General features: G+C 44.3%; 2 protein-coding genes and 1 non-coding gene across 7 annotated transcripts in view; all 3 read right to left on the bottom strand.

Moving 5' to 3' along the window:
* The window catches only part of ARHGEF6 (Rac/Cdc42 guanine nucleotide exchange factor 6), a 43,022-nt gene extending 33,327 nt beyond the window's left edge, over positions 1–9,695 (bottom strand). For 2 of the 3 annotated variants that reach the window (XR_015750673.1, XM_026685304.2), the window contains exons 1-2: positions 9,515–9,695; positions 5,733–5,819 (exon numbers count right to left, since the gene is read on the bottom strand). Coding sequence is in view for 1 of the 3 variants with exons in the window: in XM_026685304.2 (XP_026541089.2) it covers positions 5,733–5,819; positions 9,515–9,679 (252 nt within the window). In the remaining 2 variants the exon portion in view is untranslated. Of the gene's footprint in view, positions 1–3,096; positions 3,487–5,732; positions 5,820–9,514 lie in introns of those variants that run through there. The other variant, XM_026685305.2, reaches the window with a different exon arrangement.
* A 5,761-nt stretch (positions 9,696–15,456) lies between these two features.
* On the bottom strand, positions 15,457–23,097 carry RBMX (RNA binding motif protein X-linked). 3 transcript variants are annotated; one of them, XM_087971916.1, is made up of 9 exons: positions 22,980–23,097; positions 21,387–21,513; positions 21,101–21,207; positions 19,903–20,065; positions 18,450–18,569; positions 17,831–17,945; positions 17,601–17,726; positions 16,612–16,697; positions 15,457–16,078 (listed from the first exon to the last, which is right to left on the bottom strand). In XM_087971916.1, exons 2-9 carry the CDS (start codon positions 21,493–21,495, stop codon positions 15,768–15,770), a joined length of 1,137 nt encoding a protein of 378 aa, XP_087828042.1. In that variant the 5' UTR covers positions 21,496–21,513; positions 22,980–23,097; the 3' UTR covers positions 15,457–15,767. The 3 variants fall into 3 exon arrangements, with proteins under 3 accessions (XP_087828042.1, XP_026541092.1, XP_087828041.1); XM_026685307.2 differs by having other exon boundaries at positions 16,612–16,712; positions 22,980–23,096; XM_087971915.1 differs by lacking the exon at positions 22,980–23,097 and adding an exon at positions 22,407–22,485 and having other exon boundaries at positions 16,612–16,712.
* Positions 21,278–21,350, bottom strand: LOC113423784 (small nucleolar RNA SNORD61). Its single transcript, XR_003372425.1, has one exon. It is a non-coding gene; the product is annotated as a small nucleolar RNA SNORD61 (small nucleolar RNA).
* Positions 23,098–25,355: the final 2,258 nt, after the last annotated feature.

Here is a 25,355-nt window from a genome sequence, read left to right as displayed (position 1 = left end):
ACAAGGAATTTGTCTTCGGTGCATAACTCTCAGTGTACATAAAAAACACATTCATCAAGAATCCTAAAATACAACACTTAGGGATAGTCATAGGATACTAAATAAGCAATCAAAATCCTACTAGGAAACTAAATAAATCAATACAAATCATAAAGATACAAAAGCAACAAGGTTATATAGTCATAAGTAGAAGGAAAGATAGGTAATAGGAAGGATGAGAAGAAGAATAGCAACCCAGTCTTAGTAGATAGAATGTGCTAATTTAATTTAGGAAACGCCATCCAAATGTTTAGAACTGTTTCAGTTGCCGTGAGTATGCAAAGCTCTACGTTTAGGGGCAGTCTACCTTGCAATGCCCCTGGCTAAGGCTGGAGGCTACAGGAAGAGCCCTCTTGGTGAGCTTCCTAGAGATATTTGGCTAGCAACATGGGCTGCTAAAGCAAGTTAAATTTTAAAAGCAATTTTTCCCCTTTACGTCAGCTGTTCTGCAGCTGAACTCCCAAAACGCTATGCTTCTGTGGCTTTCTTTACATTATCGGCCAACCCAGGGCTATTCTGTGGCCTGAAGACTATAATTTAAAGTTCTAAAGAAGGGAACATGAGTTTGTTTATTTGAACAACTGTTTGCAAGGCCAAACTATCATCTGTGCCACGCCATGATTCTGGATTGTGGTTCCTTTCTTCTCTGGCAGTTTGAGTACCCGAGGGATCTGGGGCTTTATTTTAGAGGCCACAGCATCGGGGTGTTGTGCTCACAAGGCCCAATTTATGGCAGGATCAATGCATGCTCTGGGAGGGAGCTATGTTTCGGAATCCATTTTATTCTTGCAAACAAGTAGAGTCCATTTTTCCAAGATTATTATCTACTCAAGACAGCACAGGATAAAATAGGCACCGAGATACCAATGCAACCAGCAACAAAATCACATAGCAGTATTTGAAATAATCACATAGCAGTATTGACATAGGACTATTACAGTATTTGAGGGTCTGACCCAAAGAAGAGAGGGGTCAACTTATTTTCCAAAGCACCAGAAGGCAAGACAAGAAACAATGGATGGAAACTAATCAAGCAGAGAAGCAACCTGGAATTAAGGAGAAACTTCTAACAGTGAGGACAATTAACCAGTGGAAGAGGTTGCCTTCAAAAATCGTGGGTGCTCCAACACTGGAAGTTTTTAAGAAAAGACTGGACAACAATTTGTCTGAAATGGTGTAGGGTCTCCTGCTGGAGCAGGGGGTTGGACTAGAAGACCTCCAAGGACCCTTTCCATTCTATTCTATTCTACGATTTCTCCCGTTATGACGGACCAGGATAGAATGCGCAAAAGCAGTAGAAATGATTAATGAAAGGCCTTTTGGGGGGAACAAAACAAAAACCTTGAGCCCTCTTTTAAAAAGAGGGAGAGGAAGGGATACCATCTGTGACAGCCAGCATGGCATGCATCATTTCATAAGAGGCATTCCACCGTGTGCACAATTGGAAAATCCCCTTTCCTTTTTTCGAAACATATTACTTGTATCCTACATTTACGGAAGACTCATCGCCCCTACAGGAGATTAATCACACTCAGGTTATAAATTCCATCACGTCCAACACAAACCAACCCAGAATGCCTTAATTAATTTATCTTCCCTTTTTATAGTCAGAAAGGTCCTTGCTATGGATCTGAAGACGTTTCGCTGATTTTACCTGTCAGCCAAATTCCCTTAAAACCAAGTTCTCCGTTCAACGGATATGCCTCCAAAAGCAAACAAAAAGCAGTCGCCTGATCTTTTTTTTTTTAATCCCACGTTTTGCATTTGGGTTTTCCAGAAATGAAAAAGAAAGATTAGAATCCAGAGGTCTCCAAACTTGGCAACTTTAAGACTTGTTGACTTCAACTCCCAGAATAGCTGGCTGGAGAATTCTGGGAGTTCAAGTCCACAAGTCTTAAAGTTGCCAAGTTTGGAGACCTCTGGATTAGACAGTGGGAAGGAAGGAAAAACGGCCTTCGTGAATGGAAAGCAACATGGGTAGAAAACAGATCTCGTGGGGAGGAAAGGGAGGGACCGATTGGGACCTGGAGGGCCACAGAAGGAAGCACCTCATGGAAGGAAGCTGCTCAGCCGCCCCCAGTCCCACCTGGGAGAAAGAAGGTCTTTTGATGTTCTCCAGAACTCACAAGTCAATCAAGCGCAGGTAAGCAGAACTGAAACCATGATGGATCTTCCCCACTGAATGTGTGGGTCCCCTCCCCTTTCACTATTAAACAAATCCCACCCCCTCTCAGCTTAGAGTCTAGAGCAGGGGACCCCCAAAACGTGGCAATTCGAAGACTTGGCTGGCTGGGGAATTCTGGGAGTTGAAGTCCACGAGTCTTAAAAGTCGCCCAGATAGTTCCTTCTCTGTGCAACCGCCAAGAAAAGGCATTGTGCAATTGTTCCAGCTTTTTTCACCTTTCGGGGGTCTCGATGATGCCCCTTCCGGACTTTCGATTGTCAATCACCTGGCCCCATCTTACCCAGAAATCTAGCCCTGCCCCCACATCCCGCCCCCCCCACCTCTTCCCTCTGTCCCCCCCCCCTTGCTTCTTCTGCCTCTTTACTCCAGAAAGGCAATTCGGTCAAGGGTGAGAAATCAATTATTAAAAGTTGTTTCTGGACGGACAGCAGAATTCCCAACTTGACCTCTAAGAGTGCAACTGACCGGATGCTGGAGGTCTCTCCCCTCTCCTCTGCCCCCTTGATGGATGGAGAGCAAAGGCTATAAGTGGATGATGGGCCTGGATGTCCAACCACCTGGCAAATTGGATCTGGAAGCACCCAGGGGCTTTTGCACAGCTGGCATCTGGCAAGAGGACGCTCCCCCCCACATGTGGAAGGGGGTGCAGATGCCCTTGCAACATCTGGGGCTCGCCTTGCCACATCTGGAGGGCGTCGCAGGAAGAGAAGAGCCAGGGCCGGACGGGGCCCGAGAGGGAAGAAAGGGAAAACGGAGAGGGTCCGCCGCAGCCGACTAATTCCCCCTTGGGGACCCTTCGGGCCGGCCCGAAAAACCGGAGCCGAAGGAAGCTCAAGGAGAGAAACTTGACGAGGAAGGAGGAAGCGTCTTACCTGCGGTGGGAAGCTTTACCTGCGGAAGGCCCCGGGAAGGAAGGGAGGGAAGGAGCAGGGCCGGGATGGGTGGGTGGGCGCACCGGGGAGCCCCTGCGCGGGTCGAGAGAGGCGCGGAGGGGATGCGGAGCGGACCGCGCAGCTGGAGGAGGAGGAGGAAGAAGAGGAGGAAGACTCCGCAGCTGGCTCGCCCGCCCGCCCGTCCGGTGGCTCAAGCGCTGCGCTCCGTGTGCCCGGCCGCTGCTGCTGCTGCTGCCTGCCTGCCTGGCGAAGCGCCGTTGGGCAGGGACGGCCTGACCCGGAGCTGGATCGCGGGCGGGCGGCGCAAAGCAGGGGAAGTGACAGGCGGCGGGAGCGGGAGGCAGCCAGGCAGGGGCGATGCTCCGGAGCGCCCCCTCCACGCCGCCGCCGCCGCTTCGGTTGCTGGCGCAGCGCCCTTGCCTTCTCCGGAGCCAGCCGGACGCCCCCCCCCCCCGCCTCCCTTCTGCTTCGAGGCGTCCCCGGGACTTGGGCAGGGGTCTCCGCGGGGTCCCGCTCAGCTCCGGGCACTGGGGGGTGTGTGTGCAGGGGATGGGAAAGATGCGCCCCACCCCCGCGCGAGCAAACCTCTTCTACACAACAACCTCGCTATGTAGGACGAGACCCCACGAGACACCCCCCTCCAACCAGCCTTGCCCCGGATCTGCAAACACGGACAGCCGCGGGGACGGAGGGGGAGGTTGGTCGGGCGGCCGGCCGACGAACCAGGCGCAGCTGGTTTCGCCCGAAACTCGGTAGTTTCGCCCGCGGTTTCCCACGGTAGGGAGAAGAGCGAGAAAGGGAAGCGGGCGCTGCGCTGCAAAAATCTCCTTTTGAGGTTATCCCAGGCGGTGCTCAGTCCGGCAGAAGCGACCTTCTCTTTGGGAGAGGTTTTTTCTTTCTTTCCCCGTTGGAACTCCCTGCCACTGGACTCGCCTGCCTGTTGCCCAGCCTGGCAGCCAGTGGGGCCAGATTTCTGCAACGGGGGCGGAGGTTTAATAATTTATTTACAGCCTTATTGGCAGGAGAGCAACTGGGAAAGCAACTGGGTGGGTGGGTGGGTGAGTGAGTGGGTGGGGTAGAGACGGTGCCCCTTAGAAGCTGGTATTTTTCACATTCCCTCCCCCCAAATTATCTCGCCAAAGACCCGCCTCAATGACAACCAGATTGAATCCAGACATCTGCTTCGGCTTCCCCCCTCTTGTTCTGGGGGTGCAGGAGCTGAATCATTACCCAGAAACGATCTGCCACGGGGAACAATGGGAGTGGGCTGCAAAAGAGGGAGGGGGGAATCCCCCCAATCACATATGGCACCTGGGGGTGGGAGTTGTCTGCGCTGAGCTGCAACCACCGAATGTGTCTATTGTGCTGTTCTTCTCTTCCCTGCCCTCCCACCCCACCCAACCGACCCTCCGTCTCCCCCCCCTCCAGATGTGTCTGTAAGCCCAGGAAGCGGAGTGGAGACAGGGAGGGGGGGCAGGGGAAAAAACAAACAAACCACCAGGCTTCCTAAAAATAAGGTAGGCCGAAGCAGGCAAGACTGGGACAAGGCGGCTTGGGGTGCCTAAAACCGGCCATTCTGGTTCTTGCGTTAGCTGGACTCCAGAGAAGGGCCGAATGGGTGCACCTCTGAGAAGGTCTGAACGTGGAACTGGCCTGGCTACAAGAGAGTCACGGCACGGAGGAACTGTTTCCGGGGCTGGAGATGGTCTGGGTTCAGAGAAAGCCCCTTTGGGAATCTTCCCCAGGCCCATCTCTCTCTTATCCGTCTCTCCATCCATCCATCCCTATCTATGTACCTATCTATCATCTCTCTCTCATCTATCTATATCTATGTATCCATCCATCCATCCATCCATCCATCCATCCATCCATACATCTATCATCTCTCAATATTTATCTATGTATCCATCCATACCCATCCATCTATCCATCCATCTATCCATCCATCTATCCATCCATCCATCCATCTATCTATCAATCCATCATTATCCATCCATCCATCCATCATCTCATCTATCATCTCTCTCATCTCTCATATTTATCTGTGTATCCATCTACATCTCATCATCCATCTTATCTAATCTCTCTAATCTGTCTGTCTGCCTGCCTGCCTGCCTACCTACCTACCTACCTACATATCTATCTCTCTAATCTATCAATCATCTCTCTCTCATCTATCTCTCCGTATCTATCATCTACCATCTCTCTCTCTCTCTCATCTATATTTATCTATCCATCTATCTATCCATGGTATCTATCCACCCACCCACCCATCCATCTCCATCTATCCACCCATGTCTGTCTGTCTGTCTGTCTTTGCAAAATGTATTGGGTTCAGTTGCTGGTTGTTTCCAATGAAAGGCCAAGGCTGGGAGGAAACCCCTCTCTTGAACCAAAACGGACTTACGTTATTTCTGCAGCTGGAAGGAGGACAAAGAGCCTCCTCAGCATCCACGCCCGCAACCCTCAAGTCTTTCTTCAACCCAAGGAAGACATCCTCAAGGGGTCAGGCAGGGCATCGGGTGTCAGCCAGCCGTTCTTCCTTCCCCCCTCCCTGGCACCCACCGCCGGTCCATCCAGACCCTTCCCTGGCGCTGTGGTCTGTTGCCGCTTACCTCCACTTTCAGTGCTGCTGCGCACCCATTTAAAAACTGTTGGATATTGCCAAGGCAGTCAGCTTCCGTCTTGGGCTCCAGGCAATACTAAAAAAATAAAAATAATAATAAAATCCGACAGTCAACAGATTTGGAAGCTTGTGACAACTCCTGTCAGCTGGCTCACTTTGGTTCTCAAAGAACATTACCCTGAGTGTTTGTGTGAAGGAATGAAGACAGCTTGGTGCTCACTGGATTTTCACAAGAAGATGGGCTGTGGGTGGGCGGGGGGAGGGAGGAAAAAAAGAGGGGAAGACAAGCTGTCAGCTCAGGAAGAACCGTGGAACAAATGAACCCAAAGCCACCCAGAGCTTAGGACTTGGCGCTGAATGCTTGCCCATAAGATGCCCTCTGCTAGGAAGAGAAAGGTTGCTGCAGATGAAGACAGGTGAACTGGAAGGGGAGATCCCTCTGGCTGAGCAATTCTGGGGGTCTTTATGGGTGATGGGACCAAGTGGATTCAACCTAGAAATAAGGAGGAATTTCCTGACTGTGAGAATTACCAACCGATGGGACAGAAGTTGCCTTTGGAAGTTTTTGGAGCTTCATCACTGGAGGCTTTCAAGAAGAGATTGGGCTGCCATTGGTCAGAAATGGTGTAGGGTCTTCTGCTTGGGTGGAAGGGGGTTGGACAAGATGATCTACAAGGTCCCTTCCAACTCTAATCTGTCTGTCTGTCTGTCCTTCCATCTAATCTATCCATCTATCTATCTTTGGCACCAACGGAGAAGGTCTTCTGCAGAGAGCGAGCTAGCTTGGAAGACAAGTGAGAACATGTAAGAACTTCAAGATGAAGGCGAAGGATCCTAGCAAGGAAAAGAATAATTTCTTAAGTGGCTTTTGACCTGCTTGGTTGATTCAGTTGGAAGCCAGTTAGAATAGGAGATGCTACACAAGAGACTGTCCGCTGCAAAAGGCTGTTTGTTAGCCTAATTTCAGGTGATAAGGGCAATCTTTAAAGCCAGGTCACGTAGGTATGGAGTCTTGTATTTCAAAGACTTCCTCCCATGCAAATTTGATCCTTAAAACAGTTACTGCTGCATTTGGACTAGTGTTGGCAAACCTTCTAATTATCATTCTGGTCTTTCTGGTTTTTTTTTTTGCTCTCTGGTGGATTTCTTTCTTTTCTTTTTTCTTTTTCTTGAGAAACGGGGAAGTTCTTTGAAGAGGAGAGAAGAAATGTGCATAACAGCTCCACTCAAATGGAATAAATCACCTGAAACTGTCTATGAGGACCTCAGAACCTGAAAAACATCTTGCTTTCTTTGCTAGGATACTGTTTCTGAAAGGTATTTCTGAAGAACCACGACGGGTGTGTGTGTGTGTGTGTGTGTGGAAAACTGAGGTTGGAGTGAAGGCTCTTTCGTTTATGGAGAGGTGATTTTCAGTTATTTCGTTTTGTGGCCGCTCTTAGGATTTCCTGCTTTGCTGATTGAGCACTGATTATGGATTTGTCTCTGGCTGCAACAGTCATGGTTTACAAGGACGTTTTTCAAAAGACAGCCGTGAGTTAAAACAGTTTCAGAAATACAATGATTTGCATTAAGCCGCCGCAGTTGCCTAGCTTGCATATTGATCTGTCCCAACTGCAGATATGTTAGACTTCAATTCTCACAGCCCTGCACTATCTCTATGCTGGGCTTCAGATCACTGGACCTGGCCTCAATGTCAATCATCCGGGCAGAGAAGTTCTTGCATCCGGTTGCATCGCCGTCTTTTTAAAAACACAGCTCGTGGAATAAAATCCTCTTTTGCTCGATTCGTGCCTATAAAACTCAGGCACTGTTTACAAGTCCCCAGGGACTTCTCAGGATTGCTAACCCATAATTTCTAGATATAGATTCACACGTTAAGACTGGGACTCAAACACAACAGCTTCAGGGCACGCATGAAGAAGAGGTATCGATTTGCAGCTGGCCTGAGTCAGCATTCTGCAAACCAATGGCCCCCCTCGAACGCTGAGCTTCTGCTAAAAATAAAAGGGGATTTTACTCTTCTTCTGGTCAAGCACATCCGAAGGAAGATGGCTTGTGCGAAGTGACTCTGTCCTTCAGGAGCCCTTGAGCACTTCAGAACGGTTTCACAAATCATGGTTCCTGGTTTTGAGCAGAGTTCAACATAAGAAAGGACTTGCAAAGTGCAGAGATGAGAAGACGGAAAGGAAAGAGGCTGTCCTTTGCATTTCATACTATTTTTTTTTTAGCTTTTAAAATGATTGTTTATATTCCACCCTTCTGATGCTGGTCTAATGACCACAGGGCAAGATTTCATTGACGGGCCTGCACACATAAAACTGTAGAATCAAAATGCAGTCACTGTGTTCGCTGGTGAGGTCCATTATGTTTTTATCCTTTTTTTGTGGAGGAAAAATACAGTAGCCCTGAAGTTGCCAAGGGGTGCCCAAACTTTTCACATCGAGTCTTGCAGCAGCTGTCTGGTGGAGATTCCTCAAATTCCAGGCCAGCAGTGCAAAGGCCTCCCCCCTTTCCTGCCGCTGTGGGTCTCGCTCGTCTCTGACCCATAAGAAGCAACATCAGATCTTCCACAGCTAATGAAGCAGAAGCTGAGGTCAACTGTCATGTGGGCAGGATGTGGCTGAAATACAGCAGTGGATTTTGGAGCTCCGGGCGGTCAAATTTTGGAATAATCTGTTTTGTTGTGAAACCCAGGCCAATAACACTGCAGTACTGCATCTTTTCTTTTGCTTTTCTTTTTCCTTACGTTTGAACTGGAAAGGGAGAAAAACCGGGGTTGAAGGAGTCTTCTAAATCAAGAGTTCTCCACACTTGACCACTTTTAAGACTTTGTGGACTTCAACTCCCAGAATTCCTCAGCCAGCACAAGGAATTCTGGGAGCTGAAGTCCACCGGCCTGACAGTTGCCCGGTTTGGAGATCCCTCCTCTTAAATCCTTCTGTAGAACAATTCAGAGAGGGAGGGGGTCCACATAGGTACCCCAAGAAATGCTTCCTTTTTCAAGAGGAAGAAAGGAACTTCTCTTTCTTCCTCTTTCTTATTTTTGGTGTTTTCCATTTGCCTCTTAACACTTTTCAAAATGCTTCTCCTGGGTCCAAAAGTTCACAGATCTTCCACTTCTGTATTCTGCTAGAGGGCTTTTCTCACTTTCTACGCATTGGATTTCTAAATCCGTGTTAATATCCTCTCCCTTAAGTCACCCCTCCTTTGAAATCCATAGTCTGGAATCAGAAGTGGAAAGAGAGAGAGGGAGAAAAAAAAAATACTGAAATAATTTTTAGGGTTCCCTTTGAGCTGGTTAGTTCTGCCTTGAATCAAGAGCTGTCCTTGAGCCAATGCTTTCAAGAAAATAAATGGTATTTTGGGTTGGCCCCAGGCATTCTGTTTCTTCTTCTTCCCTCTCTAAAAGGACCTTATTATACATTGGAAACCTTTGATTTTGTTTTTGTTTTTTTGTTATATTCCAGAAACCGGGACATGTTCTTCCACTTTGGCAGCTAATCAAGATTTCTATTGGACTATAAAACCATCCAATATTTTGGGTGTCTTTGCACTGTTCCAAGATCTTCAAGGGTTCTTTACGATTCCCTGGTGATTTGGGATCCCGTCCCTACAGTGTTAGGAACCAGGATTTGCACACACACACCCTACTTGCAATTAAAATTTACCCTCGATTATTGGAAGAGCAGTTTTAGATGGTCTCCAAAAAAAGACCTTCTCTAGTATCGACCCTCTTTCTAACAAGCAAGCAAATCATCACGGCCGTACCTTTTCGATAGAGCCCGGCAGAAGTCGGAGGAGGAGTTTGCAAAGGACGACTCCGTCCTTCAGGGACGCCTTGAGGAATTGCACGGGGTCCTCCACCATCATTTTGGGGGAGTTTAAAGCCCCCATAGAAATCAACCAAGTCACCGTTTGCTCCTCTGGATTCATGACTGAAAGCTTGTTCTGTTCTAAAAGCTTTTGTGTGCAACGGTGAAGCCAAACCCACATCCGTGGCTGCATCTTCCTGCTTCTTCTGAGGTGGGCGAACGAGCAGTTAAAAGAAGTTCCCCTATTACCCTCCACCTATAAAGAGGACAAACCAGTTGAATACTTAAAAAAACAAACAAAAAAACAAAAAACACCACCACCAGCCAGAAAGCACCATCTTGAATTGGCTTGGACTGGAGGAACAAGTTGCATTTACAGTGATTCGCCTTATGCAAATACTTCTGCAGAAGAACAAAACAGAACATTCCCCCAAACCACCATCACAAAGGAAAGTGGTTGCCTTTAACCATGGACTTGAACTCCCAGAATTACCCCAGCCAGCCGGCCTGCTTGAAGATGGATAGACTTCAACTCCCAGAATTTCCTAAAGTTGAGAAAGCACCGCCTGCAGAGTTTGCAAGGAAGAGTAAAAAATATATCCAATTGTGTTGGCTGAGCTGATAGGAAGTGTGAGAAAAATGGTGTAGGGTCTATCTGGGTGGGGGGTTGGACTAGATGACCTACTAGGTGCCTTCCAACTCTGTTAATCTGTATCTGGTAGGTAAAAATTTCTGTGGAAAATTAAGAATCTAACCAGCGGTGGGAAAAAATGTAGCTTAGTTTAAATCTTGGTAATTTTTCTACTTGCAGGGAGTTTTACATGCACGGAAGACTTTTACTGAGCTGTAAACGTCAGAAACCTCTGAAAGATGTACTTTTAAAAAGTGATTTACTTTTTAATGGAATTATCCACTATTTTAGTTGCCATCATTCAATGCTAGACGATACAAGTTGCGGCAATATAATCCAGGACTGGCTAGGATTCAGCAAGAATCTGTTAAGGCATCAATCCGCACAATGCCCAAGTAAATCAGATCAAGATTAAATATTTTAAAAGGTTTACATCTTATATTTAAAGATATGAACACTCTTTCAGTGTTATGAAAAGCCCTCCTCCACATTGGCTGCTGTTTTGTACTTAAAACAATCACATTCACACAAAATTTTAAAAAAGGGAATGCAGAGATCATGGATACAGCTGGAGGTTCACACTTCTTCATCCAAAAGTGGCATCTTTTTGACCAGAGGCCAAAAGTGGGCTTAGTCTTACTTTCTGGGAGTCGTGCTCCATTTCTTTTTTTGGAGGGCTGAGGTTTGCAAGGGAGGCAACTGCAGGGCTTTTGAATTGTTGGTGGGCGTTTGCCTTTTGCAAAAAAAACAAAAGGTGGGGAGGAACCCTTTTTAATACTCGCCCTCCTTCAGGTCTTCAAACTGCCATTTGAGCCAAACAGCAGCTGTACTGAAGCTTCAGGTTGTCTATTTCTGGCTTGTGGTTTTGTGCTCGGCTGCCACACCTCCTCTTGAGCTCATGAGTTGCACCAGATGGTGCAGAGCATGGCAAGAAACTGAAAATTGGGCAGGGCTTGAAACTCTACAAATTTCACTTTCAATAAAGTGTTGGGTTTTTTTTTTTTAAAAAAGCACTTTGAATACCCCTTTCCCTCTGTGCAAATACTGTTAACTCAAAAGGGTGGCATAGGTAAAAGCCAGGTGGATCCCCCCCACACAGCATATGGTGTATGAATAAAGGAGACCCTAAGCTATTTCACCGAGAATGACTGCACCTTCCCTCTTTTCCTGGGCATGCTGGCCAACTGGCTGAGCAAGGCGTGTCCCTTTCACACACATATTTGTGGGCCACAGAGCAGCACCAATTCCACCAGAGCCTGAGCCCTACACAATGTCCCTTCCCATTGGCTTAGGTCTCCCTCTACCGACAATTCTCTTTTGCACACTCCACAAAAGCCATGTTTTTTCATTTTTGCTGCCAAGCTCTCCCCCTTTAAAATGGAACAATGGCTTTTCCTTACTTTAACTTGTTGGAAGGTTTTTCTGCGCCTGTCGATTCTTCAAGGCAAAAGATTGTGATCAAGTTCACCAATGCAGTTTTTTTTTTGGGTGGGGGAAATGCAAAGGGGCCAAAACCTAGACCCAGGACCCCTAGGACCAACACTGCCCTAAAGTGACAACACAGATCCTTCATGTCTTGAAGAACCTTTTCCTGGACCATCTTCCCCCTCTGCCCCCACCATCTTTTGTGCATTTTGACTACTTTGCAATTGGCCAGAGGTAATACACAATATCTTTCTCTGCCTGCTTTTTTTTTTGCCCTCTCTCCCCCCAATCTGTTTAACTGGATTATCTCCACCCTAAAGTATGGACAGGACCAACTTTTTAGGGTTCTTGTCCACCCCGTGAGCTCTTATTAGACTGTTTAAAAGCAAAAGGAAGAAGTGTCCACAGTGGTTTCTATCTCCCTCAGTAGAAAAAGCTTAGTTCTATCCTTTTTGGCAACCCATTCAAACCCTGTAATGTGTTCAAAACACCGTAAAAGCTTGCCAGAAAAGCTGGTTATCTAATCAGCAATACTGAACCCAATAAAACATTTGAGTAGCCTTTGGCCACTCCTGCGCTGGACTTCGTTTGGAAAGTGGAACTGTCATCGCAGACCATTTCGGAGTAATGAAGAGCTCAGGAGGAAACCAACACTTTATTAAGTTTAGTGAATACAAGGATCCCAAGCTTCAGATGTTGAGCCTCTTCCACGATGCGTCACGTTTTCATTTGACCCAAACGTTTTTTTACCTGTTTCTTAAACTTATGGCACTAGCTCCTTTTCACTATCCCCTTTCATGAAAAGGGAATTCTTTATGCCGTCTCATTCGTATGAGATTTTCCTAAACAATTTTATAGATGGCTGTGACATTCTTGTGAAATCAAATCATTGTGCAATTCCTGGCTATAAATGTCATGCTGAACATGAGGATTTAAGAAGAGTTCTTCTTAGGGAGAAGCTCAGTCTTGCAAGTGGCCACATTTTGAACATCGCCTCCTGCAGTGCAGAGTCTAATCTCTGGCAGTTATTGAAGAGAGAAAGACGCACTGCTCAAAGTCCCCCAATTCTACCTCCTGACTCCCCCCTTAAATCACAAGCCATGGCTTTTGCTGGATGTCTGCCTGCCTGCCAGGATTTCAATCACATTTGTTAAGAGGACAGAAATAATTTCCATCTGACATTTAAGACTCTTTGTCTCACATATGAGCCTTGTCTGTAGTTGCAACAGACAATGGCATTTAGGAAAGGACTTTCCTGAAAATTGCCTTCTTTAAACTTTACATCCATCTTTTGAGTCTGCTTCTTTCTTGACAGGCCTCCACACAATTCTGTACCTAGAATATAAATAAGCATTAGGAGACTGTCAGAACAGAAAGGCTGTCAAAACAATTGCTAGTATAAACGATCTAATGCAGTTGCCAAAATGAAACAACCGCATAGCACAAAAAGAACCATTTCAGGATCTTTACCTTGTTGTACACACTTAAACATACCTGGCTGCTTGCAGTTTCTGAACAAGCTGCCATAAATGACCACAACTGCTCTCTTGTAACACCTTCCCAAGTGACGGATCATCTCTTATGAAATGCTGAGCCTCAACGATAAACAGCTTTCAGCAAAAGCTTAAGAGCTGTCTGCTCACCCCTTGTTAAGGTCAATGGAACATTAGTCCATGAGCACATTAGTTCTCCAGCTGTTTAAATGTTTATATCTCCAATTTTTTTTAAAAAAAAGTGATTTAAGAATGGCACACCAAGTAGAAGATACACAAAAACTAGGTGAGCCATAATGTCCACTGGGAGAAAAACAAGTAGTAGTTCCAAGTGCTATTTTGGAAGGTTTCTACTGAATATTCTTTATCCTGTTTCAATATGTAACCTTTTTTTCTAGAAGACTTTAATAGGTCACACATCAGCACTTTAACCATATTGGATACAATATTTTTGACTTTAGTAACGAACATATAATTGTTCCCTCTTGCTTGCAAAAGCAACGTTCTCAGGAAATGGGATGTGTTATCAGTCTGTTCAAACTGAACTGGAGAACTAAAAAAGTCACCTAATTCCACAAACCAGCAGCGATGGGGCTTGTCCTACTTCAAGCTTTTATTTGCAAGGTATCTGAAACGAGCCCTTTCAAGGCCTCCCTTACCTCCGAGCTTACCTGCTGCTCTGATGCAGCTCACAAACGTGGTGTTCCTTCCAACACAGGGGCTGCTTTCTGGGCCTCATCTTAAACGGAACGAGCGCTCAGCCTGCAACAATTACAGACGGTGTAAAAGATTCCGGCGGGCCCAACCGCCCAAACCCACGACCACCCCAGAAACAGAAACAAAACAAAAAAAAACCCAACAACCTGGGCTCGCCGATTAGTCTGTCACGATCTAAGCATTTTTACACATTTGAGGTGTGGAAGGTTCATTGGACTGGAATGAACTGGAATGGCTTAGTGAAAAAGTCGCATGGCTTTATGGATTCTGATTTTCTTTCCAATGGTGCTTTTTCATGGCAAGTCCATTTGACTGGCAAATATGCTTGGAAGGTTTAGAGGAGGAACTTTAGTTGGAGGTCTTCAGGTCTTACTACATTTCAACAGCATCTTTTGAACTTCCTGGCCGCACCTGGGTCATGACAACTCGGCCCAGGTACCAAAACTCCCAAACAAAGACTATACAGTATAAAGAAAAGAAGTCAGGCATCCAACTAAACATCAAGTTCGTAATCATGGCTTGCTTGACATTTCCCAGCTGTTAACACAGATTTTGGCAATTTAAGCCAAGTTCTGATTGTATTATGGTTTTACGTTTCTTAAAATTAAAAAAAAAAAGTTGCTTTTTTATATATATAAGTATCTTCATTGAAACATACTGGCCAAAAAAAGCAACAGTCCCTCCCAACCCCTTATGGGGACTTGTTTACAAGCTGCTTTCTTAGCATCATTTTCAAAAGCTTTGTGCCATACATATTTTCATCCAAGACAAGGTTATGATGAATTTAGAAGGCTTCGCCTAAGGCTTTCCAGCACAGGTATTTACTTTTTTTTTTTTTCCATTTGGCGCTTTCTTTAAAAAGCTAGAAAAACTTCCATTGCCATGATGCACAGCATGTCCTACTGTACTAAAAAGGACGATAGCTTTTTGGTTTCACGTTTTGACTTAGACCGAAAAACTAGTTTTTGCTTTGCTTACCATCTTTTGCTGTTTCACGGGCATTTGATGCTTTAAAGCTGTTGTTGTGGGATGCTGAAAGTTTTCACTTGTTTATATGAAGCCATAAGCTTTTCAGAGGTTGGTGAGAAAGACTTCTTTGCTTATCTTACTTTTCTCCATTTTGCCTTTGGAGTCAAAGATGTTCCTTTAAAAATGAGACACTACAGGATTGCAAAAATTTGAAACAGTAAGAGCAAGTACGTTCTGCAGCTTCTTGGATGGAATGGGCCAAACCTCTTTTTTTTTTTTTTAATTTACAGAACTCTGCAGCTCGCTTTCTGCAGGTTTAACACATTACTGAGGGGGGCGAGGTTCTTGCAAATTGCCTAAGGAAATGCGTAGAGTGGCACAATGTACATTCAGCTTTATCCATTGGTGGTTTTGACTTAAAAAGGCTGAATGGTGTCCTGAATTTTAACACAGGACCGAAGGTAGGTCATTATTTGGGAGCATCTTTGCATTTCAGAGGACACTTAATAGTTTAGGGTTGGCATCCATCCCCACCCTCCCTTCCAACAAATCATATGGTCTTGCCTAGAGAGAAGGCATGCTTGCGTGAGCAGAACGATCCATGGCCATTTTAGATGCATGGGGTGCCTTCGGCTGGCCGTTGCATTGATGAAGTGAAAAGTGTGGTATTTCAGGGTTAACGTTTACTTTGAAAAGGTTACAACACTAGTACATAGGCTCAAAATGGCATACATTAACATCTGCTTTTTGAGAGAAATTATTAACAATTTTGAAATGAAATTAAACATTGTTTTTACTCTTTCCTCACAAAAAACATCAGTAATGAAGGGGAACTTAACAAGCAACAATTAAAAAAAAAGTTAAAAACATCGTGTTGATAGTCCTCTGGGTGGGAACGAGATAAAACTTCCACATTCCTTGTGTTGGGGGGAGGAGGAAAAAACTTGATTTGGTCCATGAGTTTCAAAGGTTTTTTAGTATCGGCTTCGGCCTCCACCTCTATCCGAGCGGCTCCCTCCCCGGCCGCCACCTCGGGGTGCTCCGCGGCTCGAGCTGCTGTAAGAATCGCGGGGCGGAGGGTAGCCCCGTTCCATAGACGGGGGAAGGCCTCTGTCTTGTCTGCCCACATGGTCTCGGCCACTTGAGTAGACATCGCTTCTGCTGCTTGAGTAACTCTCTCGACTTCCACCATACCCATCACGGGTGCTTCCGTAATCGTCATAGCGACTGCTTCCACCATATGATGGAGGGGGCCCGCGTGCAGGGGGAGCACTACGTGAGTTACCTGCAGGTTCAATGGTCAGGTAATAGGGCAACACTATAAATCACATCACCACAATTTTACATCTGAGTTTTTAAAAGAAATGCATCAATGGCTTCTCTGACTTTTTTTTTTTTTTGATTTTTAAACTGAGGAGGAGCTTAAATATAAGCTCACAATATTATTTGGTGGGGGAAGGATCGGGCAGAGAAGGAAACAAAACAGGCTGTTTGAAGATGCTGGTTTTTTTTTTTTTCACAAAGTAGCTCTTTTTTTGGGATTATTCCAGAACTGCTTGCTATTTTTTATAGAAGAAACTCAGCCATTGTTTTTCCAGTGAGAGAGATGCAATTCAGAATTGTTGAACTTTGCTTCGATAGGTTAAGGGAACTGCAATTCAATCGTTTTGTTAAAATAAAAACATTTCCCCTCCCCCCCCTTCCACTGCAGCAGAAAAACCCATCATGTTAACAATCCCGCTAAGGAGCAGCACTCTAGCCAGTCAAGGAAGCAGCCTAGTGAGACATTCCTGAGAAGCCCTCAAAGTCAGCACTTACCGTAACTCTCATAGGAATCTCGGTAAGAGCCTCCACTGGGATGGTCCGAGTAATCCCGGTCACGCCCTCCGTAGCCATCCCGATCGCTGTAGGAGGAATAACTACTAGGGCTTAGTAACGGAAGCCCACCGTGATAGAAAGCAGTTTCCCTTATTCTTGCTTTCATTGATTTGCTTTTTTTCCTCTGCATTTCTAAACTGTAACATTTTTTCCATCTCTTCTCTAGGAAGCATGAAGAGCAACAAGGCTTATACCCACCCACCCCCATAGTACCTTATAACACTCTCTGGGCAGTTCACAGTATAAAGGCACTATGGGCTGACATCGGAAGCATGGTAAGACTGAGCCAACCTTGAGGCCCACTAGATCAAACTCTAGGCTGTGGGCAGAGTTTGCCTGCAATACTGCAGGTTTAACTCACTGTACATCTGTACATGCTAAGTTATGTATACGGTCTGCACTCGCAGGTCTTTACAAGGGTTATCAAAGCCAAGTCTGCCATCAATATTTAATTCAAAAAAAAGTACACGTTACCTTAGTCACTCCCAGACTTGCAATGGCAATTTGATTGGAATGACCATCATCACCAAATAAGGCGGTCTTAAATTCTGACACCCCCCCACACACACGTAAGTGTTGGCAATCCCTACCATCAACAATTTGGTTATGTCAACTGCCTTTATTAATCAAACCCCAGGTTTGTTAGGTGAGGTCAAAGGCCACGACCGTGCGAGTCTGGAGCTCCAACACCATCTCTGTAAGCATTTGTTCAGGGCTATTTTAACTTCAAAAGGACAAAGGGCCAAAGGCAGAGGACTACTGGTAACCAAGCCCAGGCCCTCCTCGTTATAGATGAGAAGATGGCTTAAGGAATTGGCTTCTTTGGGGATTTTCAATTTTCTAGAGATCCTTACGGACAGCCAACGATGTTCCTAAATAAATATGAACTCTATGGAACACGGAGAGACTAACAATGGAACTCTAGGTACCTGTAACCTCTTGAGGGATACTCATCCCGTGAGCTGGAGTGTCCATAATCACGATAGGCATAATCCCTTGGTGGCGGGGCATAATCTCTGGTGTCTCTGGAACTTGGATAATCTCGGCTTGAATAACTACAGAAATTAAGATGAAGTTACTTTTTGATTACTGACAAGCAAAATAGCAAAGTCCGAGGACATCTGCTTGAAGATGTTAACAAAACAAGGTATTGTTTTACCTGTCCTTAGTACTGTAGCCATCATCTCTGGGGGATAAGTAGACATCTCTTCGTGATGGCAAGGAGTCTCTTCGTGGAGGCCCCCCATAGCTGTCTCTGCCACGTGACAGGGGCGCTAAAATTTTTTTTTAAAAAAAGAAACCCAAATTGAGTTGGAAACAAGGCAATCCGAAGGCATTCGTCCCCATTTTGAGTGGGGGAAATGTTATACTGAGCTGTTTGTTTTTAAATGAAGGCAAAAGTCTATGCACAATTATACAAATTCACAGGAATTAGAAGAGGAAGAACCACGTATTAAGCACAACCTCATCGCAACGAGTGCAAGAACATTTGGAAGGCGGCAAAGGTTGTTATGTTACCCATAAAGATTTTAGTTGGAAACTGAGCATTAACGACACATTTACATGGTGGCGGCAGAATCCTGCAAGGCTTAGAAGAGCAGAATTGTACTTTATACAGATTTGTTATTGTGTGGTGCATCCAATGCCTGGAGAGTAAAGAACCCTCACAAATAGCACTAAGAATTTAAAGGCCCCAAATTTTGCAATGTGCCACAGCAACAGCCCCCCCTCAAGTTAAGACTTTATGAGCAAACTAAAGCATTTATTACAAGGCTTACCTCTACCACCCATCCCACTACTGCTGCGTACAGGTCCAGATGGTGTGGGTCTTTTTGGTGGTGGTCCCCCACTACGGGGAGGTGGGCCCCTTTTCATTGGGAGAGGGCCTCTAGAGGAACCTAGAAGACAAAGAACATGACAACTTCAGAAGCACCATCACGATGCTGAGAGGCACCAGAAGTGAAAAGGGGGCCAAGAACAAACATGCTCGGAGGGATTGCCCTCATCATGAGAAACATCCGTGACTTGTCAACCTTGGATCAAGGCTGCTAAAAAGAAACCTCATTTTGAGAAATAGGCCCATTTTCTGGGCTGTATTTTTTTAGACAATTACCGGGACAGTAAAAACAGGCTTATCTGTTAGGTCTTTTCCAAGTTGACAATCCATCATTGGTGGATAGCAAGCTCTAGCCTCAGGGGTGAATGAGAAGCTACTAAGAAATTATAAGAGCCATCGCACCTAGTGTTTTGCACACTCACTTGTATACCAAATCTAGGTTTGCACAACCTGTATTAGACTCCAATTGGCTTGTGATTTGTAGTTCAGCCTGTGTGTGCACATCTGTATGACACAATTTATGCACAAACCTCTTTTAAATGCGATGGCCGTGGCCATTAACAAGTTACAGAAAAGCAGTAAGCAGCTAAAACTGGTAACATCCACCCATCTTGTAACTGTAGTCTTTCAATTATCAAGAACTCTTTGTTCTTGTTGTAAACTCAAAGCACAGGTTAGAAAGCAGGTCAGCGGACATTCAATCATGTTTCACCTGCCAATCAGGTACTTCCAAGGAAGCTCACAAGCATATTTAGGATGATAGCTCTCCTCCAGATTGCCCTGGCTGTTGTTTTTTAAAGCTTGTTTACAGTTTAGATAAGCTGTGAGAGATTGCAAATAGCCATCCAGACAAGGAGCTACCCATAGCCTGATCAGCATCCGCTTAAAATCAAGAAACATGCTCCTTGACAAACAATGGCTAATGTTCCAGTTTGTTTCTGATTAAAAAAATACTTGTTGATTATCAATATTAAACTGACTTTTGCATATTAAGAATAGAATTCTTTATTGGCCAAGTGTGATTGGATACACAAGGAACTTGTCTTTAGTGCATATGCTCTCAGTGTACATAAAGGGATTTATAGTATGGTGCCTTGTAGATATTGCATATTAAGGCAGGAATTTATAGAATGGTGCCTTGTAGATATTTACTCTGGACCTGCTTTTGAAATACAAGTTCAGGCAAGCCAGATTTTAAGGACCACCAATCTCATCTAAGAACAAGAGCACATTGACACCCCAAAGCACTACTTGGACTGACTTTTTTTTGCATTTAGAAGTGTAATAATTAGTGCTCACAGCACTTTATTTACCTTCTGTCCAGCTATTTTCCTTCTTTCCATTCAACTTCTCTACGTCTTCTGTGCTGTCAATAGACAGGAACTTAAACATACCTAAGTGACTGCCTCTTGAAGGTGGCCCCCGGGTTCCACTGCTGCCTCTTCCACCTCTAAGGCCTCTTGGGGGTCCTCTGCTCCTTGGGAGGGGCCCACGTCTACCAGTTTCAAAGGTTGGCTTGGTAGCTTGTTCAACTTTAATGGATTTTCCATCTAAAGACTGAACAAAGGCATCTAATTCAATCTTTGTGAATAACTCCTACCTTTAGGCTTATTACAGTGTTTAGACTTTGAGAGTATTATCAGCATCCGATCCCAGCTGGTTAGTGCACACAGGGGAACTCAGAATGCTAATGCTTATTGATTGCTGGCTATTTTATTTATAATTTGTCAAACAAAAATGAAATCACAAATATAAAAATAACAGGGACAATAGGCACATTAGTGCACTTATGCACACCCCCTTTATAGACCTCTTAAATATCAAGTGAGGTCCACAGAAGTCAATTTGTGACTAAAACTGAAAATTTGTAGCTGAGACAACTGAATCATGTAGAGCATTCCAGACAACTCTTATTACAAAAATCGTATTTTTACAGTCGTTAGAATGACTTGTATTGAATTTAAAATGGTTGTTTGTGCACGTATTATTGCGATTAAAACAGAAAAAGTCATTTACAGGTAAAACATTACTACAATTTTGTATGCAATACCCAAGTCCAACCCCAAACGAACTATATTTGCATTAAACCAGAGAATATTAAGTAGGATTTGCAAATACATTACTACAGTGTTTTAAGTCATTTGTCTTTTTAACTTCAAATTGCAATACTAACATTTTGGAAGTAAACATGTGGCTGTCTTGTGATACAGGACATGTTTTCCTCTCATTTTTTGAGGAGCATCCAACAAACATTTGGCATATATCTGGCACTTTTTTAATGATACTGTTACCACTGGAAAAACAACCTCATATACTAGGTTCCCCCCACCTTTAAGGGATGCTGGAAAGCAACCTTTGCTATCCAATTTGAAATTTTCTTAAAGTCTCTCTTAGAACAAGGGTCAAACTCGCAGCCAGCGGGCCATGCACACCCCTGGTTTAGCGAAGGGGGAAAAAGTTGTGATGTCACGTGACAACATTGTGTCATCATGAGTTTGGCACCTCTGTCTTAGAAAATCAACATTCACAATCCTTTGAAACTATTTCAATTCTCTCCTTTTGAGTTTTACCACAATAAACAGACACTCTTACCTTTCCATTCATATCTCTTGCTGCATCCTTAGCATCTGCTGGGCTTTCAAATGTGACAAAAGCAAAACCTCTGGATTTGTTGGTTTCACGATCTTTCATAAGGAGAACTGAGAGAGAAACAAGCATTATTTTGTTTGCTGATCTCACAGGGGGAGATCACCCAGGATTCACATAAGCCTGCTCAGAACTTCTTAGAGGATAGGTAAGTCCTATCACTTCAGATGATCAAAAAAGCTGAGTTCATCACAGCAGGACTGAAAACCCCACCAAGAGGCCTTGCCCTTACCTTCTACAATACGGCCATATTTGCCAAAGACAGATTCAAGAGCTTTCTCATTCGTTTCAATGTTCAATCCACCAACGAACAGCTTCCCAGGCCGATCTGCTTCAACCATTTTGACAGGTTTTGGAATCTAGAACAAAACAACCAACCTTTAGAAACCATAAAAATATAGTCACATCCAACTGCAATATGACTTTTTGGATTTCCTGCATATAAAAGATATTGTTGATAAACATTCCATTTTCATTACTAGTCAATTACTTCATTCCTACTGCTGCATGACATGCTGTTTATAGAAAGTAACTCCTGAAGTGGCCCAACCTCTTGCTATAATAAAGAAAAAAAAAACCAATATGACATGGTAAAAGTTCCTTCTAGTTTAAGCATGAACCAAAAATGACAATTAACAAACCACATTTCCTCATAACAGTCCTTTTAACCCTCACCCCAGAATTGTTTTTCTTCAAGTCTCAATCCCTTTTACAAATATTGCTCAATTGCGCTACATGAATACAATGAAATGAATTTAATTTCTAACAGTCTGTCCAAACCAATCCCTCCAGATTGATTCATTTAGAAACACCCCACCCATTAGAAGTTACTAATATATTTCTGGAGGAAATTTCTATTGAATGAAAGCTGCATTCAATTCTATTTTTAACAGTTCCCTAAACAGTCCTCACTATTTACTTGTTTCAAAAGAATAAATCGTTCATTTTAACAACAAAAAAAAAACCACCTAATAAAAGCATCTGGACTGCTGAAGGCACAAAACCACATCGGCCAATCCATTCTGCAAGGGTTTTATTCCAAAATATAAATGGACAGTTTTAAGTTCAAAGGAAAGAGGTAGAAAAGGTAAAACTCCCAAGTTGAGGAACCTGAGTAAATTTCCAAGAAATTCAGTTTTCGAATTTGGTCGGAAAGAAAATAACGATACATTTTTAAATGTTCAGTTTCACTGACGTTTCATATTTAATGAATAAAAGCTAATAATTAATAATTAGTAATAAAACACCCAACCTTTAAGAAAAGGAGGAAAAGCAATTCCCACGTTCGGATTTAGCAACAAAAAACCCGGAGCCTCTTCGTGCAAACCGCGCATGTGCGCCGGCCGAACGGAACGCGCGGAGCGCATGCGTCCTCGGCAAAAACCGCCTCCCCGAAAGAGCGGCGCGTGCGCACTCCCGTCCGCCCTTCCCCCCCCCCGTCCCACGCGCCTTGAAGAAGGGGGCGGGGGCGCACGAAGCATCGAGGCCACTCTTAAAGGCAGCCGCAAAATGGCGGCTCCTGCGACCCTCCGAGGAGCCCGTGTTTTTTTTGGGGGGGGGAAGAAACAGCACTTCCCGACACCCACTTAACTTCCCAAGCTTTAAAATGGCGCCTCAGCCACCCCCTGAGGAGAAGAAGCGGGAAGGGTGAAAACCGTTGAGGGGGTGTGTGGACGGAAAACGAAATAAATAACGGCCTTGGGGGTCCGCTAAACGGCATGCGTGCGTGAGACAAAAAGAAGTATACGTATGATATGAAAAAGGCCTCATTAAAAAATAAAAATAAAAAAGGAAAACTCCCTCATCCGCTACCACGCATCCTTACCTCCTTCCCGCCGGCCTGCAACGACGCACTGAAGAGGAACAAAGGGGCTGAGGGCCTTTATATAAGTGACGTCAGCGCGTTCGAACGGAGCTGAGAAGCCCGGATGAAAGCATGGCGAAAGGGAGGAGGCGTGGCCAGGGCTTGGGAGAGAAGAAATGGGTAACGGCGGGTGTGGGTGGCTGCGCATGTGCGAGTCCCTTCTTCGATTAAGGTCGTGCATGTATATGAACGTGCGCCTTGGTTGAATTTGGAATAAAATTATAGGAAATAAATAAATACGCCTTGGAGACGGTAGATTTGTTGATTGCATTTCAGCCTGGGATGCTTTCGTTCAAGATTTGCCCACATTCTTCTCTGTGGTCCTCTAGAAGCATGGAACTCTGCAATAAATTAAAAAGCATGGATGTGTAGATTATGTATGTATGTATGTATGTATGTATGTATGTATGTATGTATGTATGTATGGTATACATATATACCATTCAGGGGATCCTTGGCTTAATGACCACAACTCTGACCAGAAAATTAGTTGTGTGGTCATTGAGGCATCTTGTGACAGCATCAAATTATATGAACCTTTTTTTTTGTTGTAGTTGCTAAATGAGACATCGTGTGACCATGACCTTCAGTGCCAGCTTTCCCATTGATTTTTCTTGTTCGAAGCTGAGCTAGAACTCCCAGCCTCCTGGTGATTGGCCCAGAGTCACCCTGCTGGTTTTCAATACCCAAGGCAGGACAAGAACTCCCAGCCTCCTGGTGACTGGCCTACAGTCACCCAGCTAGGTTTCATGGCTAAGGCGGGACTAGAACTCCCAGTCTCTCCTGGTTTCCAGCCTGGTGCCTTTACTACTAGACCAAACTGGCTCTCTGTACAGCCTTTTTGTATCACCGAAGCTGGAAAATGCGCACAAGATTTAGAATTGGACATTTTCCCCAATATAAATTTTATTTTTTTTCCTGATCTTGCTGCCCATCTGTTATCTGAAGCACATCACTGAAAGGTCCCATTGCTGGATTGGGGCCAAACCAGCCATTGACCCTTTTTTGCTCAACAGCCAAAACTAGAATGAAGTTTGTTAGGGGCTCTGGGCCAGGTGACTCTAGCAGATGATGGTTTATTCTGCAGATAGCACATTTTCAATGATTTAAAATTGCTTTTCATTTCTTGCACTGTTTTAAGTGTGGATTTCAACTTCCAGAATTCCCCAGCCTGTGTGAGGAACAATAGAATAGAATTCTTTATTGGCCAAGGGTGATTGGACACACAAGGAATTTGTCTTGGTGCATATGCTCTCAGTGTACATAAAAGAAAAAATACATTCATCAAGAGTCAAGAATCCTAAGATACAACACTTAATTATAGTCATAGGGTACAATAAGCAATCCAATTATACTAGGAAACAGTCCATATAAATTGCAAGGACACAAGCCACAAAGTTACAGTAAGGAATGATGAGAAGATTAATACCGTAGTAATAGTAGTGCAGACTTTGTAAATAGTTTGGCAGTGTTGAGGGAATTATTTATTTTGCTTTTTTTTTGTTTTGTTTTTGTTATTTTTGTGCCCTTAGTTTTGGTTCTTTCATCAGCTGCTGAAGAATCCTAGAGGTGAGATGGGCTGATATATATATACATTTGCTAAATAAAATAAGTAGTGCAGCATCCCGTGCCTTGATGCACGGGGAAAGGAATGGGGTTGGCTCACTTCTTCCCACCCAACCCCATCAAGATACAGGTTGCCCTTTGATGTCTTTCGAAGTTGTGGTGCTCCATCCCCAGAGGCTTTTAAGAAGACACTGGACAACCATTTGTCTAAAATGGTACAGGGTCTCCTGCTGGAGTAGGGGGTTGGACTAGGAGACCTCCAAGGTCCCTTCCAAGTCTATTATTCTATACGTCTGTGGAGATTCTCCGTCCTCCAGGTCATGGTTGCCCCACAGATGCTTTTTCCAGAGGCAACTGGAACTTTCTGGTTTTTCAAAGTAAAGGTTCGTCCTCCGAGCTTGTGGGTTGGTTTCCAAACGTTTCGTTTCCAGGCTAAGTAACAGCTTCAAACTCTGCTGAAGATGTCACCTAGCCTGATAACGAAATGTTAGGAAACCAACCCACAAGCTCGGAGGACGAACCTTTACCCTCATCCTACATCTGAACTACAGATATTCGCCACTATAGCATTTCTGTTTTTTCGTTCTGTTCTGCTCTATTCTATTCATTTATTGAATTTATATTTATTAATCTATTCTATTATATATTCTACTCTAGTCTACATTCTATTCTATATTCTATTCTATTCTAATCTATATTCTATTCTATTCTAATTCTATTCCTATTCTATTCTTTCCTTTTCCTATTCCTATTCTATTCATTTATTGAATT

The sequence above is a fragment of the Notechis scutatus genome, chromosome 10 (genome assembly GCF_049901735.1).
Source record: "Notechis scutatus isolate UNSWTSFEM ecotype Mainland chromosome 10, rNotScu1.2, whole genome shotgun sequence".
In the NCBI taxonomy this organism is placed as follows: Eukaryota; Metazoa; Chordata; class Lepidosauria; order Squamata; family Elapidae; genus Notechis; species Notechis scutatus.
The sequence above is the reverse complement of the archived record's forward strand: the minus strand, read 5'-3'. Positions and strand labels throughout refer to the sequence as shown.